This window comes from Enhydra lutris, unplaced genomic scaffold, assembly GCF_002288905.1.
Source record: "Enhydra lutris kenyoni isolate GAN:26980312 unplaced genomic scaffold, ASM228890v2 scaffoldscaffold9, whole genome shotgun sequence".
In the NCBI taxonomy this organism is placed as follows: domain Eukaryota; kingdom Metazoa; phylum Chordata; class Mammalia; order Carnivora; family Mustelidae; genus Enhydra; species Enhydra lutris.
Window position 1 is genome coordinate 14,733,793 of NW_019154093.1, and position 16,566 is coordinate 14,750,358.

General features: G+C 54.4%; 1 protein-coding gene across 1 annotated transcript in view; it reads left to right on the forward strand.

Moving 5' to 3' along the window:
• The window catches only part of LOC111143719 (ring finger protein 220), a 226,465-nt gene that overhangs the window by 205,356 nt on the left and 4,543 nt on the right, over nt 1-16,566 (forward strand). The window contains exons 6-12 of the mRNA XM_022497546.1: nt 2,107-2,149; nt 5,420-5,463; nt 5,915-6,047; nt 14,126-14,222; nt 14,431-14,517; nt 14,655-14,710; nt 14,845-14,923. Coding sequence (XP_022353254.1) covers nt 2,107-2,149; nt 5,420-5,463; nt 5,915-6,047; nt 14,126-14,222; nt 14,431-14,517; nt 14,655-14,710; nt 14,845-14,923 — 539 coding nt within the window. The remainder of the gene's footprint in view (nt 1-2,106; nt 2,150-5,419; nt 5,464-5,914; nt 6,048-14,125; nt 14,223-14,430; nt 14,518-14,654; nt 14,711-14,844; nt 14,924-16,566) is intronic.

Consider the following 16,566-nt stretch of genomic DNA (forward strand, 5'->3'; position numbering starts at 1 on the left):
GGTTTGGATTCCCATATACTTAGCCCCCAGTGGATTACCTAACCCCCTCAACCATGACCTCATTTTACCCTCATAGCAACTGTGCAGGCTAGGATTCGTTGCCCCCAATTTATTGCTAAGGAAACAGGCCTAGAGAGGGGATATGACCTTTTTTGGACCCATAAATTATGAGTAACAGAGTCAGAATTTGAACTGTAATCTGTCTGGCCCTGAATCCTTGTTTCCCAGCCCTGCACTGGGCTCAGGGGCTTCCCTTATAAATCTCCTTTTCCCCTTCCCACTGATACGTCCTACATGCTAGAACCTGTGCTGGGTGACTGGAGAGAGATGATCCCACCCCCGGTAGCAGAGACACACATGTAAATAATCACAATATACAAGATCAGAGGGGAGCCAAGGGATGGTGAAAATTCAGAAGAGGCAACTAACCCAACCTTTGGGGAAAAGTGAAGCCTTCCCAGAGTCCTGAAGGGTGAACAACCCTCAACCAAGCCGCAGATATGGGAGCATGGAGGATAATCTAGCCCAGAGTCCAGAGCACAGAGTGCTCAAAGAACTACCGTTAGCCCTGCAAAGGTAGAGTGCCAAGATGGCAAAGGGAGAGAGCAAAAATAGTAGAAGAGTCTGAAGAAAAAAGGCCTGTATGCCATGCTGCAGATCTTCTAGGTGGAGAACCATCAAAGGATTTAAAGAAATGGGGGTCAATTTTGTACAATACAAAGATCACATTGTGTGTAGTCTGAAGGATGGGTCGCAGAGAGAGAAACTGAAGACCAGAAGGCCAGATGAGAGACAAGTTTTGAGAACTCACAAGATTATGACCTAGAGCAGTGACATCCAGTGCAGGTGTAGCCATTGAAGAAACAGGCCATGCCAAGCGCTATGCAGGGCCCTGGGTTCACCCATATGACTGACACATGGCCCCAACCCTGGAGTGGTCAGTCCACCACAAGAATTTGTATGAGCTACAATGAAGATAGAGATGGAAGTACTCTAACGGGAGGAAAAGATATTTTTGCTTAGGCCTGGAAAGATGAGTAGGAGATACACAGAGGTGGAGATGGAAACATTCAAGAGTCCTTTAAATATAGACTGTGGCATCTAAAGTTGGACTGAGTGTGAGGAATGAAGGAGGGCGGGGCCAAAGACACCTCTCAGTTTCCGGTATGGGCACACTTGAGTGGATGGTGGTATCCACTTCCGAACGGAGCACCCCGGTGGAAAGCGGCTGTTTGGGGATGTCGAGTTCCGCGTTGGCCGCATTGGCGTGCGGTGCCTACGAAACCTCCAGGATCTGTCCGACAGACAGCTGAAATGGGAATCCTCTAATAACGGGACTACAGAAAGGCTGGGGGAGGGACAGTTTGGGACATTCAGTGGGATCGCCCAGGGACGACCGGGAATCCAGACGCCTCCTCCCCAGCAAAGAGCTGGCCGCGCGGGAGGCGGGGTCCAGGGCCTGGGGCCGGACGGAGGCTCTGGGGCGGCAGGAGACCCACGCTGGCAAGGGGGAATGGAACGCAGTGGGAGGACCCGGCGGTCGCTAAAACTCTAACGGGTTGGCTTTGCGGAAGGTGGGAGGGACCCCAGCGCGGCCCCAGCCGGTTACTACCGGAGTACGAGCAGCCGTTTCCTGGTCCTGGTCCTGGTCTGGCCGTGGCCCCCCCCCCACCGCGAACTTTCACCCCGGCGCGCGACGGCAGCGGGTCACGTGATCAGGGCCAACATGGCCGCCGCCGCCGGTGGGAGCTGAGGTGCCGCCGCCGCCGGGCAGCCGGGGGGAATCCGCCCGCATCGCCGCCCTCGCCGGCCGGGCGGCCGCAGAGCCCGGAGCGCCGGAGACCAGGGTTGGGGCGGCACCGTGCGGCGGCCACGGGGTCCCGTTAGAGCATCTCCCGGCGGCTATGCCGAGGGCCCGGAGCGGCCGGCGGAGCAGGGGGGCCGGCGGGAGGGAGGAAGTAGGTTTGTTTACGGGCTGTTTGGGGCGGGGCAGGCCGGGACCGGGGTCCAGCGCTGGGGCGGGGGCCAGGGCTTCAGGCCGAGCCTGACGCTTTCTTCCTCTCTTTCCGCCCCCCCGCCCTGCTTCTGTCCGTGATCTTTTCCCAGACCTTCCTGCGAGTGCGAGCCAACCGGCAAACCCGACTGAATGGTGAGTCTTGCCCAGCCCCTCCCTCCGCCCCACCCCCGGCCTCCTCCCTCCCTCGCTGCCTGAAGATCCAGGCTTGCCTGGGTCTCTTCGACATTGGGGCCATTTGGCTTCGTCGCAGTCACAGCGCCTAAGATTGTGCTAACCAGGGCGGCAGCCCTCAGTTTCCCCGTCTGTCTAATGGAGGTTATGGTTCCACTTCTTGCCCACGCCTCTCTGAAGGCCTTCAAGAACCCTGGTGGGCAATAAGTACCAGAGAATGAGGAACAAGCTACACAATTCCACTCGGGAGCTCAGCTTTGAATTTGCAAACTGCTGGGACCTCACTGTACAAGCCGGCAGGGCGCTGAGAATGTTTTTCTTCCAGTTTTTAATCAGTGCCCAGTAGTGTGAATACAGCCTCTCTGCTGAGACTTGACAATGCAGTGAGATCTGGAGTTCCCACGGCAACAGGAACTAACTCATCCCAGGGCTCTTTGAGTTATCAGTCGGCCCACATTTCACAAAGGTGATCAGCGTGGGCTCGACAGCTCTTAGAGGCCTTCTCTGAAAGCACATCATGTATGCACTACCTGGTGCCCCCCCCCCCTTTTGGATTCAAACCTCTGGAGCATTACTATTTGCTGAACACAATTGGATGAACCTTGCTTTTTGTGCTGGCTAGGGTGTGGTATATCTGGGTGTTGGCTATAAGGGGCTTAGAGTCTCTGGGCCAGCTGGTGAGTGAGTGTGGTTGTGGACATTCAGAATCCCCAGCTCCTGCCACTTGGGTTCTGCTGCCTGGCTGAGCCCTGATCAGGAAAAGGAAAGCATTCATCATGGGCAGACACCATGTTAATCGTCATTATCATAACACTTATGAGAAGGTGGTAACACATTTTGTAGATAGGGAAACTGAGGCTGTGAGAGGTAAAGGTGATTTGTTTAAAATCGTGCAGCTGGGATGTAACTGAACCATGATTTTAAACTGAAGTTTACCTCCAAAACCTGTGCTTCTGTGACCGTGTCTTGCTGCTTCCTTACACAAACACAGACCTTTCCCTGCCCACACTTTAGTAAGCTTAGTTCAGGACTTGAAAGATGAATGACGAGTTACTTTTTTTTTTTAAGATTTTATTTATTTATTAGACAGCACAGCAGGGGAACAGCGGGGAGAGAGAGAGAGAAACAGACTCAGAGCAAGGAGACCAATGTAGGGCCCCATCCCAGGACTCCGGGATCACGACCCGAGCAGAAGGCAGACGCCCAGTGACTGAGCCACCCAGGCACCCGATGAATTGCAAGTTAAACCAAACCTGCTTGCTTATCTGAGAATCTTCAGATGCTGTTCAGCCCATCAGGTGCTTTCCTGGGATTATACAGGATCTTCTGTCCTGGGTGGCTTGGGCAAGAACAGTGCCCAGTATCATGCTCTCCTTGGAAGATCTGTAAGATTCATTTCTTTATTCAGTTGTCATTGTCTGTCACAGGCCCTTTGTATTGGCACACTGCTCCCTGTGGGCTTCAAGAACCATTAGGGTCCCTTGCCCTTCTGATGTCTACCATCCCTTCTCCATCCCAGCCCTTGATGCAGGGTGCAGAGGTGGCTCAGGCCTGAAATACCAAGTGTTAGGACAGTTAAGGCAAAGGGATCTAGATCATTGTCTACAAAATTAAGGTGGGTACTAGAACATAGTCCCCTCTCCTGTAGAGAGAGCACAGGAAAGTGAAGATATGGGCCAGGCTACAGATCAAGATTTCTCAAATCCCATGCCATCTCTGGTGGGGTGATGGCTTTCCAGTTGGTTTGGGTCTTTCTAGAGCAACTATTTTGGAGTTGGAGTGGCTCCCTGCCTCCGAACAGGCAAGAGGTATATGTGCATATTCTTAGTGCCCTAGCATACTCAGGGATCAGTCTTCGGTGCTGCAATCAGTCGGGGTGGATGTGGTACTCAGGACAGAAGAGCAATCTCCCTAGGGAGTCAGGCATGATTTCTCCTGTCTTTGCCACTTTTTAGCTACTTGAGCAAGTGCCTTGTTCTCTCTGAGTCTTAAGTGACTTCTGTTAAAATGGATAATGCAGCCTTGCTTTAGGTTGAATATAGAATTAAATGAGTTACTTTGTGTAAGGTATTTGATGCTGAGCCTAATACACAGCTGAAGCTTTAAGTTGTAACATCAGCTTTCACCTGTGTCCCCCTCCCAAAACTGCATTCATGAGCTTCCCACCAGGGTCAATACCCATGAGAAAGTTCTTCCTGGCCTGGCAGCGGGAACCTTTTTCTCCCTGGCTGGCTCCCACAGCCCCCAGTCAGTCTGATCTCAGAGTGGCTAGCTCTCCTCCTGCTATTGCATGGGGAGGGTGGCAGTCCCTTGTTTTGACCCCTTCCTGCTTCAGTGACAGGAGGGCTGCAGAGAGGGATTAGTGAGCTAATTAGAAATGATTGCATCTCTCAGCATTAATTAGCAATGCTGGGGGCTTACAGTGTGCACTTTGGAATTGAGCCCCTGTGGGACAGCACGGCAGGCAGCCGTCTGCCTGGGGGCCTGCCCGCCCCCTGCACTGATTAGAAATGATGGAACAGGTTTGGGTAGGCATAGTGAAGGCTGTCCTCTCAAGGTACCCTGGGCTCTCTGACTCAGATCCTCTATGCCTTTATGATTGGGCCTCAGTCTCCTCTTCTGTAAAATGGGACCAGTAAAGTGCTTTCTTCATCAGCACATATACTAAAATTGGAACGATACAGAAATTAGCAAGGACCCAAAACAAGGCTGATATGCAAATTTATGAAGCATTCCATAAAAAAATTTTTTTTTAAATGGGACCAGTGGACATGAGAGAAAATCGTTCTGAGAGATTCTAGGTAGGACACTAAGGGCAGTGCCTCAGGGCCGTTGGCACAGGAACAAAAGGGGTTTTAGCTGATGAGTGAACAGCAGGACAAATTGGCCCTCTGGCAAGGACCTTGGTTTCTAGCCAAGAGATGTCTTGGCCTTCTGGGCAGATACTTAGCAACTTTTCGAGTCTTTGCTCTTTGGACTTACTAAGCACTACAGGTAGGAAGGTATGGGTTGAACTTGAGCCATCTGTGGCCAAAGAGTAGACACTTTGCTGGCCCAGCACCAGTCTCCTCCCCAAAGAGTAGAGGTGCTGCGTAATGAGGGCCGGATCAGACCCTGAACAAAAGGGCTAATGGCTGGCAAGAGGTCAGGATATGTCAGCTCCACTGGGGTCCTGGGAGCTCCAGTGACCTTTTGCCTGTTCTGTGCTTTGTTTTCGGTTTCTCCATGCAGCTCGGATTGGGAAAATGAAACGGAGGAAGCAAGATGAAGGGCAGGTATGTCCCCTGTGCAACCGCCCCCTGGCAGGATCGGAGCAGGAGATGAGTAGGCATGTGGAGCATTGCCTTTCGAAGGTAGAGGGGCCATCCCTACCTACCTCTTCTCCCCTCCCCCCCCCTCGCTTTCCCTGACACTAGCTGCTGACTGCCCCCAGATTTAGGGGCTGTGTTGGGGTCCCCGTGGGGTCTCAGCAGCTGCTTCTTCTCCGTTCTTCATCCTCTTCCTTTGCTTTCACACTTTCACTCCTTCCCTGGGGCTCCAGTGGAAAATTACTGGGAAGAGGCAAAGGTTCTTTAACTTTTGGATTGGTTTCCTTGAAAGGAGCCGAGAGCTCGGGGCCCGTCTGACCCACCAAAGCTGGGGGCCAGGGCTGTGCCTTCCTTATAGACCTGGGGGAGCAGGTGGTGGTGGCCTGGGACCCACATGGTCCTGCTTTGCTCTTCACAGAGGGAAGGCTCCTGCATGGCTGAGGATGATGCTGTGGACATCGAGCACGAGAACAGCAACCGCTTTGAGGAATATGAGTGGTGTGGGCAGAAGCGGATCCGGGCCACCACTCTCCTGGAAGGTGGTTTCCGAGGTACAGGCAGCTGACACGTAAAGCACTGGTGCTCTGGTGGCCAGGCCTCTGCTGGGTATCCATCTGTTGGGAGCCGAGAGGCCAGGGCTGGTGGCTGGTCATCCGTTCCACCACGTGGGAACTGCTGCTGGCGGGGCTCCTTTGTGACCGTGCTGCCTGCCTGTGATGTGCATATTAAAATGGATGTATTTGGGTGGGGAAATGGAATTGAGGCTGCAAGCTAGGAGTGACGAGGGGGGCTCTAAGCCTCGGGTGATGCATTGAAGGTGACAGCCAAGCCGCGTTAGCACCTGCATAAAATATTAAAGGGACGGTTATGCATTTATCACTCCATCCCTCTTAAGGCTGATAAATGAGAATCCAGCAACCTGCTGTACACCTCCAGCACTGGGGGCCCTGAGGGCTTCCAGGCAAACACATTGGATTTTCCTCCTCCTCCTCAGTCCCACGTCAGGGAAATCAGTTACAGAGGAGAGAGTGAGTTATGGCAAAATTTGACCTCCCATGAGCTTCATTGGGGAATCTAATTTTAGCTCTGATCCCATCCCTTCTCCCTGGGCGCCCTCTGCCCTGAAGCAAGAGGGGCCTGGGCCCAGCTGCTCCCTGCTCCCCTTGGGCTCGCCCCTGTTACTACAGAGGGGTCCTCAGGGCACTGCGCAGCTCTGTTGCCCTCCTAGCTCCTTGGAGGGATGTGGCTTCGCCCAGTGGAAGTCTCCCATCCCCCCCCCACCAGGGCATACAGTAGACTGGCTGGTTGCCTAGGGTCATGTACTCCTGTCATACTCCCCTGCTCTAGTCAGGGGAAGAGGGAAAGAGTCTGCCTCCTGGCCTCCAGCTCTCTTTCTGTACAAGCACAGCCGGCCCTGGGACTCAAGATCATTGAGTGAACCAGTCTGCTTCCTGTCTGCCTCCAGTTCTCCAGGCAATACCCCTGGGAGTACTGGTGTGTCCCTGGGGAACTTCACAGCAGCTGGGAAGAGGGTCTCTGTTTTGTCAGGGCCGTGCTGCGTGGGCCGGTCCCAGGGAGTGGTCTCCATAGCGCCATGCAGTGCAGACTGGACACATGAAGGGGCTCCAAGTCCAGGTTGGGCATTATGCCTCTGGGTTTCTCTCATTCCCCAAGCCTTTGGGGTCAGTCAGGACAGTGAAGGTATCAGGCAGGATGGTAAATCAGCCTAAACCGTTGCCCCACCCTGAGCTGGAGAAAGTTCATTTGCCACGTCACTCTGGTCCTGTCCTAGAGCTCTAGAGTGTCTGAGGCCCTGGAAGGATGAGCAGCAAAAACCCCAGGATCCCGGGAATGGGACACACAGGTGTCTGGCGGTGGCCCATCAGGGTCAGCTGTAGGACGCAGCTCTGGGTTCACTCTGTTGGCCCTGCAGATACATCTTCCATCACTGTGGCAACTTCTTAGGTTTCTTGGCACCGAACTAGACCTGAGGCCTTCTGGGTACCAGACCAGGCTACAGGGGCTACAGCTGCAGACGGGGCCTACTGATTTGACGGTCCTTCCCCTGCGCTGGGACACACTTGCAGAGCCAGTGTGCAGTGCTCTTAGACCCTGGGCGGGTGTCAGTTTTCCAGTTTTCCCTGAGTGTTTACACTGTGAGGTCGTTCCTTTCAAGAATTCCTGAGGGGAGTTCAAAGGGGGCTTTTCTTTGAGTGGTTTGGAGAGCGAGAATGAGAGTGAGGCTTGAAGAGGGAGCAGGGCCGGAGGTGCCTTTATCTGCAGAGAATGGCTCCAGCTTGCCTGATAGAAGCTGCTGCCGCCTCTTAAACAGCTTAGTGCAGTCAAAAGACAGGCAGACTTGAAAGGCTGTGTTACAGCAAGATCAGCGGGGGCCACGAGGCAGAGAGCGGGGCGCAGTGGAGCAGAGGAGGCTGAGGCTCCTCGGTGGGGGGGAGGGAGGCATCAAAGGAGGCCCTGGTTGATCCTGACTGCCTCTGCCCCTGAAACCCCGGCTGCAGAAGCTGGCCATCTGTCAGTCTATCCTCCCTGGCCAGGACCGGTAGGCCCCAACTCTTGGGGGGTTGGGTGTGGCCCCGCCAGGCGGGCTGGTGTCAGTGTGGCGCATTGATCGCCCGCCGGGCGGCCGGGCCGCAAGCCGGGCAGCGCGTGCTTAATGTGATTGAAAGGCAGTTAAAATGGCGGTGACCTTTTCAGGAGGAATTAGATTGCCTGCCAAGACCGGTTAGAGGGAGTGATAACGCCGGCTGAAGAAGCTGCCCAGCCGACTTCAGAGAGAGGGAGCAGAGGCAGGATGAGCGGGCGAGTGTTGAGGCCCATTTAAGCTGCGCTGTGCGTGCTGACAGAACAGAGATTGCTGTCCTTGTTAGATATGAAAGAATTGAAGAATTGCAGATAAGTTCCTGTATCTGATCATCCCCTATCCCTACTCTCAGACTGGGGCCCCTTCGTCATCCTCAGCAAGCTTCCCACCAGGCCTACTGGGAACTGGTCTGATGGAGCAGATCTGTTACCTTGAGTGTAATCTGCTGTGGAGCTAGGGAACAAGCAAGAGTTTTGGTGGAGGCACTTGGCTGAGGGGAACAGGCCTTGAAGATGGATCTGTGGCTATCGAGGTCAAAGCCTAGGTACCTCGGACCCAGGAGTGCTTGGAATTGGGACTCTAGAACAAAATGAAGGACAAGACAACAGGTAAGCAGGCAGCAAGCACCAAGATAGGTCCAGCTAGAAATAGATCTTTAAGAGGCTAAAGGAAATAAAGATTTCAAGACAGGTTGGAAGACCTAAAACTTTCAGTATCTAAGAAATACTGTGGCCTTCCCAGTTCTCAGAGAAATCCTGGGCTGTGTGCCTGAGCTGTTGATGTCCTCTCAGAACCTTAGGGTTGCTAGTCTGCTACTGCTCTTTCCCCCACCCAGCATTAGAATTGCATAAAGGGTAGCATGGAGCCTAGAGCTTCCCCAACATTCCCCTGAGAGAGCTTAGCAGTTAGAAAAAGATCCTCTTCTGGGACACCGTGCCAGCCCTGGGCAGAGCAAAGGGCTTCTGGGCTAGAGCAGCAGGCCCCAGTGAGAACCTAATGATACAGCCCCTTGGGACAAACCTGCTCCTATCTGTAGCCAAGGGAGGTATGTGATGAGTGAGCCACACCTTTCCTCATTTCCTGTCTCCAGCTTCTGGGTCCTCAAAAAGAGACTTATGGTGAGCTTTGATCCTTTCCCTGTATTGGTTGCCATTGAAAGTTCACCCAGCTGGATTTGGGGAGCCTGGAACCCATCATGTCTGGAATGGACAGGCTAGAGAGAAGACACGGGAATGGTTGGTTTCAGATAAGGTAACAGTGATGGGGGCAAGCACAAGAGTGTGGAAGATGGAAACAGCTCCCAGGAGACTGCACAGGAACTAGAGGGTGCTGTGGCTGTGTCTGAGCCCTGACAGGAAATGCTTCGCTAGAATCCAGCAGTGAGCCCCTTTGAATCAAACAGGTGGAGGGGAGGGAGAATGACGGTACTTAGAGGCCCAGCTGTGCAGGTCTCTGCCCTCCCCAGATCCTGGCCTGGTGACTCCATCTTTTTCAAGTTCCTCTCTTGGATTTAGGCTGGTTCCCAGTAGCCTGAGATGAGATCTCACAGAGAGGACAGCTCTGGCACCGATCTTTTAACGAGCTGTGGCTTGCTAAAACATCACCAGATCCTGGGTCAGGAGCTGAGAGGTACCGTGAGTCCCAGGGCACAGAGAACTAGGCCTTCCCCTAGCTGCTGCCCCCTCGGGCATGTTAGTTCCCAAAAGAAGGGGACCCCTGTAAGTAAAAGCATCCCCGGTGTAGCCGTGCTGCGTGGTCCGGTCAGTGACAGATGTTGGAGCCCCCAGCTGCTGGAGGCAGTCTTGGGGCAGGGAGGGCTGGGGCTGCTGCTTTCTAGCTCCTACCACCTTTAGTTCTAACTGTTGCTTGGTGGGAGGGGTGAGGAGAGGTGGCAGGGGAGCAGGGCACCTTCTGTCCCCTGTGGCAACTGACGGGGATTTAATCGCCTCTTGGAACACAATTGTTAAGCTGGGATAGAGGGAGTACAGGCAGAAGGAGCAAGTATCAATGGTTTTAAACGGCGTCTGTCTCTCTGCGTCTCTCCTGACGTGAGGCAGTGAAACGCGTTATTGAGGAGGCCCGGAAAGTGGCTAAGTGCGTTTGACACACGCCAACTCCCTGCCTCCACACTGGATAATTGCATTGTCAACTGTTCAGCGAGGTGGCAGGTGACACTGCAGGCCGATTGATTGTCCCGCATCGCAGCTCCCCAGACTGTCAGCTCCCCAATCGATGGCGTTTACACAAGACACCGTAACTGCATCTGTAACTAATTCCAGTGTAAAACTCTCCGGAAACTGCTGCCCCTGTCTCTCCCCACCCCGCCCCTCCCCAAGAGCATGGCCTCTGAAGGGCCCCAAGACTTTCCTTTCTCCCTGGGCTCAGGTTTTGTTAGAAGCAGCAGGTGAGGAAATTGATGGCTCCTTTTTTGTGGTTTCGGGTTCCAGGACGTTAGTGCCCCCAGTAAACGGGCATCTCCAGTTTCTCAATCGATCACCTAATCAATTGATTAAATTAACACTGATTTTTTTTTTTTCATCTCCTTGATGACCCAGGAAGAAATGAGTTTATGGGAGAGGTCATTTTTATAAAATTTAGACTTGCTTATCATTTTTGCACTTAATCCTCTCTGTTGCTAAGTATTCGTTTGGAGGGAAGGGATTTTTCACACTGCCTCCCCTCCCAGAACCCACTCTGCTGAGCATCGCTGACCAGCAGCCTTGTTTGCCTAGAGACAGCAGCTCAGCACATTGCGCCACTTTAACTGGGGTTGAGTCATAGCAAGGGGCCTCCCCTGGTGACTAAAGGGTCCTCCAGGTCATCTTGGAGGTCCTGGGAGCTGAGTCCCTTCCCTGGATAGCAGCAGCAGGAGTGGCAGCTTGCTTGTTATCCCCGGAGCTACATGGAACAGGAGCCAGAGGCTTGGAAAGGAGCTGTGTGTGCCATCTTGCCTCTGAGTACTGGCTTGGGATGTTCCAGCAGCTGAGAACATAAAACGGCTATGGAGCCCTCCTCTTGAAGCTGGGGGTGGGGGGAGGGTGCCAAGCGGGGGGGTGGGGGGACGCTGTCGGCATAAAATGGCTTTATGGCAGTTTCTTTTTATTATGATTCTGCCAGAAGTCAGCAAGTGACATTTCATTAAGAAAATAAAGTTTAATGTGCTGGGAAGGAGGTTGGAGGAGGCTGGGGCAGCATAAGAGGGAAATTGGCAGTAGCAGCCTGTTCTGAACACCTGTGGGGTAGGGAGAGGTTCCCAACATCTGTCTCCACAGGGGGGATGGGGTCAGGGTCACAAACCAGAGACAGGCCTTTTCCTTGGCGGTTAAGATGTGCCATGCTCTCTGTCCTGCCTGGCAGGTCGTCACTGCCCAGCTGGGGTTGGGGTCTGACAGGGAAGGTTGGATCCTGAGAGGTTTCAGGCCTCCGCCTCCTTTCGGACATAGGGCTCTCAGGACCTGACAGGACAGCGCCGTCAGCATTTTAGCCATCGCTGCTGTGGGCCTGGCCAGCTCTGCTGCATGCTGCTGAGACCACAGCAGCGAGTCCGACCTGGGCTTGCAGTTTGATGAGGGACCATGACAGTACATGTAGTTAAATATGACTTTGGATTTGCACAGAAGTCTGGGTGGACACCAAGGAAGGGACACCTACATAGAAATACCTGGGGAAGTCTTCACACTCAGCACCTCACTGGTGGAGGTCAAATCTTGAAACTCTTGTGTCTCCAATGCCAGGCCAGACTGAGGATGAACTCAGTAAAGGTTGAAAGAATGTTGGGGTATTTCTGGAGCAACTGTGTGCATAGGCACTGTGAGTTCTTAGCAGGAGGCATGGGCTGAGCTAGGTCAGACTTGCAGAATAAGCAGGCGTTTGTTCTGTAGACCAGGAGGGAGAAGAGATAACAAGATGTACGAAGGCGGTGGCGCACAGACAGATGTGGAGGGTCAGGGAAAGCACGGTGGCTGCACTCTGCTGGTGTGGGAGTCTTGATCTAGGCCTGGCCGAGGAGAGGACTTCAGGCCACAGGGCTGCTTTCTGTGTTGAGAAACTGGGACTCTTCCTGGCAGTTCTCTGGTACCCTGTTTTCTCAGCTTTGCCATGGGTCCTTTGCTTTCCTTCTTGTACACTCACCAGGCAGGGCTGGATAGGGCCCGGCCGAGGCGAGGCTGTGAGGCCGGCTGCTGAACTGTGTGTACTTGGGGGAGGGGGCCTTGGCAGGGTTCGGGGGCACAGGCTGTAAGTGAACCTGATAGCTCCATTCTGATTGATGGCAGAGTTTGTCTCCCAAACTGTCAGAGGGTTTATAGAGGTGCCACTCAGCCACAGGGAGGGAATTGCTTGTCAGGACACCTGGCCGTGAATAGGAGACAGAGCTGTAACTTGGTGTTTTCTCAGCTTAATGGCCCCGCTGCTGACCTGCCTGCTGCCTTGAGTTTGTTGGTGCCTCAGTGTGGAGTGGAGATGAGGGCTGGCGGGGGCGCGGAGCGGAGGGGAGCTTAGCCAGTGCCTAGCGCCTTGCTTTCCCTCGTGCTACTTGACTTTGGGATGGATGAAATCTTTGAGAGACCAGAGACGGGAGGCGTAGGTGGGGGGAAGAAGATCAGGAAGAAAAATGCTCTTGAAACGGGCTTAAAAGATGGAGAACATTCCACATGGAGCGAAAAGCATGAGCAAAAGTCTGCAGAGCAGGACATAACAGGGCTGTGTGGGGCTCAGTAAAGAGTGTGTGTGTAGGCATGGGGTGCTTGGGGCGACAATGAAGAAGGAGCAAAGGTGGACAAGTAGGAACATTCACATCTTGCTGGGCCTGGCTGAGGAGATACGCATGCGGTGGGAGACCATAGCTGGTTTTGGAGCCAGGAAAGGAAGGGTCAGAACCATCTGGGAAGCAGGATGAAGGAATAGACAAAAGGCTTGAGGACCCATCATAAGACTATTGTCTTGATGAGAGTGGAAAGAACGGACAAGAAGACCTTTCTGAGATCATCAGGCAGAACCCCAAACTGCTTCCTCGCCTCTTTGAGGATTTTCTTGCCGATTCTACTTGCCACAGATTCCACCATTTTCGTCTATCTCCATCCTGGCAGGACTGCTGTGCTTGCCAGTGGGATGTGGTCTGAGACCACTGGGTGGAGACAGGAGCAGGGAGGGAGAAAAGGCTCTGTGGCCCCTAACCATGCCTGTCAGGAAGGGTGATCCTGGGTGTCAGAGCACAGGACCAGGTAAGGGGCCCTGATGTGGCTTTAGCAGCTCACCCCTCCCCACTGGCTGAGGGTCTACCTGTGGTTGGGTCACTCACCTGCCTGGCCTATGGCCCTGCCTCCACCCAGCCTGGTTGCCTTTGTGGATTGCTTTGAGAAGCAGGTGTGCGTGCCTATCCTCCCTCGTCTGTCCCTTCCTAATCCCTTTATAACTGCACTTGTCCAGGAATCTGGGCTGAGTGAGGTGGAGATGAATAATTAATGTCAGGCGCTTCAGACACCAAATATTTGCACAGCTGCCTGGTGTTTTTGCTGGCAAGGACCTGGCGGCCAAAATCAGGACGTTGGCTGGGGGTCTCGCTGTGTGGCTCTGACTAGCCCTAGCCAGTTTGCTCTTCCCTTTGATGGACTGTCACAGTGGACCATGGGACACAGGGGATGGCCAGGTCTTGGGTGGGGGTGGCTCTACAGACATGAATTTCTGTGTCCTCTTCCTGCTCTTCCTAGACCTGGAAGACAGGTGGACAGCAGGCTAGCTTGAGTGTCTCCTGAGGACCTGACATAGTATATGAATGGGCTAGTTCATGAGCAGAGACCACCAGGAGCAGCAAGAAGTGGCAGAGGAAAAGGAAGAGGTATACAGAGTGAAAGGGAATGAAATGTCAGAGCCAAGAGTACCTAAGTATTTGGCTCTGTGTTTCAGGCCCAAATTTCTGTCTGGGCCTTACCTGGCCCCAAACTTAAGCCTTACCTAGAGGCAACGGAAGGGGCACGCTTGGTATAGTCTCGTTGGCCCCTGGTCCTATTCATGTCTTGCTTCCCACAGGCTCTGGCTTCGTCATGTGCAGCGGCAAAGAGAATCCGGACAGCGACGCTGACCTGGATGTGGATGGGGATGACACTCTGGAATATGGGAAGCCGCAGTATCCTTGGAGCACTGTGGGACAAGGTGGGGCTGGTGGGACAGGCCAAAGGGAATTGAAAAAGTAGCTAGCAGCTCTGGTACTTGCCTATACCCTCCCTCCAACCTGCCCCCCGCAATCTTTGGGGTCAGTGTCAAAGCTTTAACCAGGATTCAGCCTTCACGGCCTACTGCAACCTAGGATCTGTTGTCCTTGACCACCATGCCAGATACACAGAGGCTGACGTCATCCCCTGCACAGGCGAGGAGCCTGGTGAAGCCAAGGAGAGAGAGGCACTCCGGGGCGCAGTTCTAAAGCAAGTGTGGGCACAGGCTTGGGTGGGTGGGGTAGAGGGATGGGAAGTCCTAAGGCGGGGGAGTCAACCCAGTACCCACCCTCAGGGCTCCTCTGCCTGCCTTTAGGGCTCACTTTGTTCTTTTCCCCTCTCCCTAGTGGCGGCCCTCCCAGCACACGCATCACACCTGAGTTCTCTAAATGGGCCAGTGATGGTAAGTCCTGACCCACCTTGAGAGTAGTGTGGGGAAGGGGACATCCTTTGGGTAGTGGTGACTGACTCAAGCCCAGTCCCTCACCTGTGCTGCCCAGTCTGGCCAGAATATGAGTTGCCCCTCTGTCCCAGCAGAGATGCCATCTACCAGCAACGGTGAGAGCAGCAAGCAGGAGGCCATGCAGAAGACCTGCAAGAATAGTGACATCGAGAAGTGAGTGTCCGACCGGGAGAGGGGCCCCTGGGGTGGCAGTTCAGGGAGGGGAGAGAGGGGGTCTCTCTACTAGCAGGAAGGCCTTCTGCCATGACTCTTGGCCCTCCAGAGCATGGCTTAGTCCTGCGGCCCTGGGCACACGACAGCAGTGGGGCCCAGCTGGTGCTAAGCGTGACTTTGTGAATTGATCGCTGGGCCACTGCCCTGGGAGTCCTGGCGGAGGGAGGAGCAGTCGGCCTGCCTGCCTGCCCGCTGCGGCGGCCTCCACCCGGGAATGTGATGTATGGCCGCCCAGCCCAGCCGGCGCACTTGATTCATCTCCAGTTTCTGTTTCTTAATCGGGAGCTAAATTGGTTTCATTTTTCTTGTCCCGGGTGGCGCTCGCAGTGGATTTTAGGCAGGAGCATTGGGTCTCATCACTTCTGGTAAGGAATTTTTGGCCTGGGTTCTCTGGCAGAGGGAAAGGGGATCCGTTAGCACTTCACATGAGACTGGCCAGCCCCGGCCCGGATCCCCAGGAGCCACGAGGACTTGAAATCAGCTGGGCATCTTACCGCCTTTCCAGAAGCCCAAGCAAGGCCAGTTCTGGCCCCTAGAAGTGGCACTGTCCGGCTCTAGCTGCCTAGAGTTGCTGCTCTTGGCCACTGCTTACCTCTCCGCACCCCACCCTTCGCTCTGCTGGAGGCTAGGTTGCCTGGGCTTAAAAGGCAGCCTCTTCATTCCAGGGCCGGTGTTCCATCTTGCCTCCTGCCAGGAGAGTGGATTGCAGGCCAGTGCAGGGCCGGGTCGGTGGCCCAGGGTCACCTCCCATTTGTTTCCCTCCATTTTGTGTTGTCATAAATTCATTCCAGCCCGTTGTGGTTGATCAGTTTATCTCGGCCGGGCCGCGAGTGCTGCTGGCATGATGTATGGGCCGCGGCTCGGGGCCCGGCTGCCCATGAATCACCGCAGCTGCTCTGTGTCAGCGCCGGAGCGGGCCGCACGGGTTCGGCGCAGCCAGCTGGGGGGGGCGGAATGACGTATGGATGTTTATTTAATAATTCTCTCCTACTCCAGCTGAGCGGGGCGGGTGGGGCCGTAAGGGGCGCCCACCCTTGTCTGGAGGGGCTGCTCATAAATCAGAAAGACAAGATCATTAATCAGGGATGGCGCCCGAGGGGGAGGTGGGGGCCAGAGCCAGTGGCCATCCATGAAGGTACTACCCACCCAAGGCTAGGGGAAGTTGGGACTTGTGTCCCACCTGTATGAGCACAGGCACCAGTAGGCGAGGTTCTCTGGGATGAGTCCTATGCAGAGATCTCCACCGGGTCTGGCCCCACCAAGATTGGGGGGTTCCCCATGACTTCCTGGTACACACAACGTGGGTTCCCGCCCTAGATCTTTTTCACAACCCAGGGGAAGCAGGACGCCATGGCGGCTTCCAGGAAATTCTCTACCCCGTGCCCCAGAGGGTGTCAGGAATAACTCACAAGTAGCCTGGGTCAGGGACTGGAGAACCAGGTATTGTACCAGAGCAGAGATAACAACCAGGTGTTTGCCGAGCAAGTTCACAGTAAGGTGGGCTCTGCAGTCGGATGTGGCCTATAGAGCTTTTGGAGATGAAGGGGGAGATGGCTTCATTCTCTCCTGGCCCCATCCTTTTT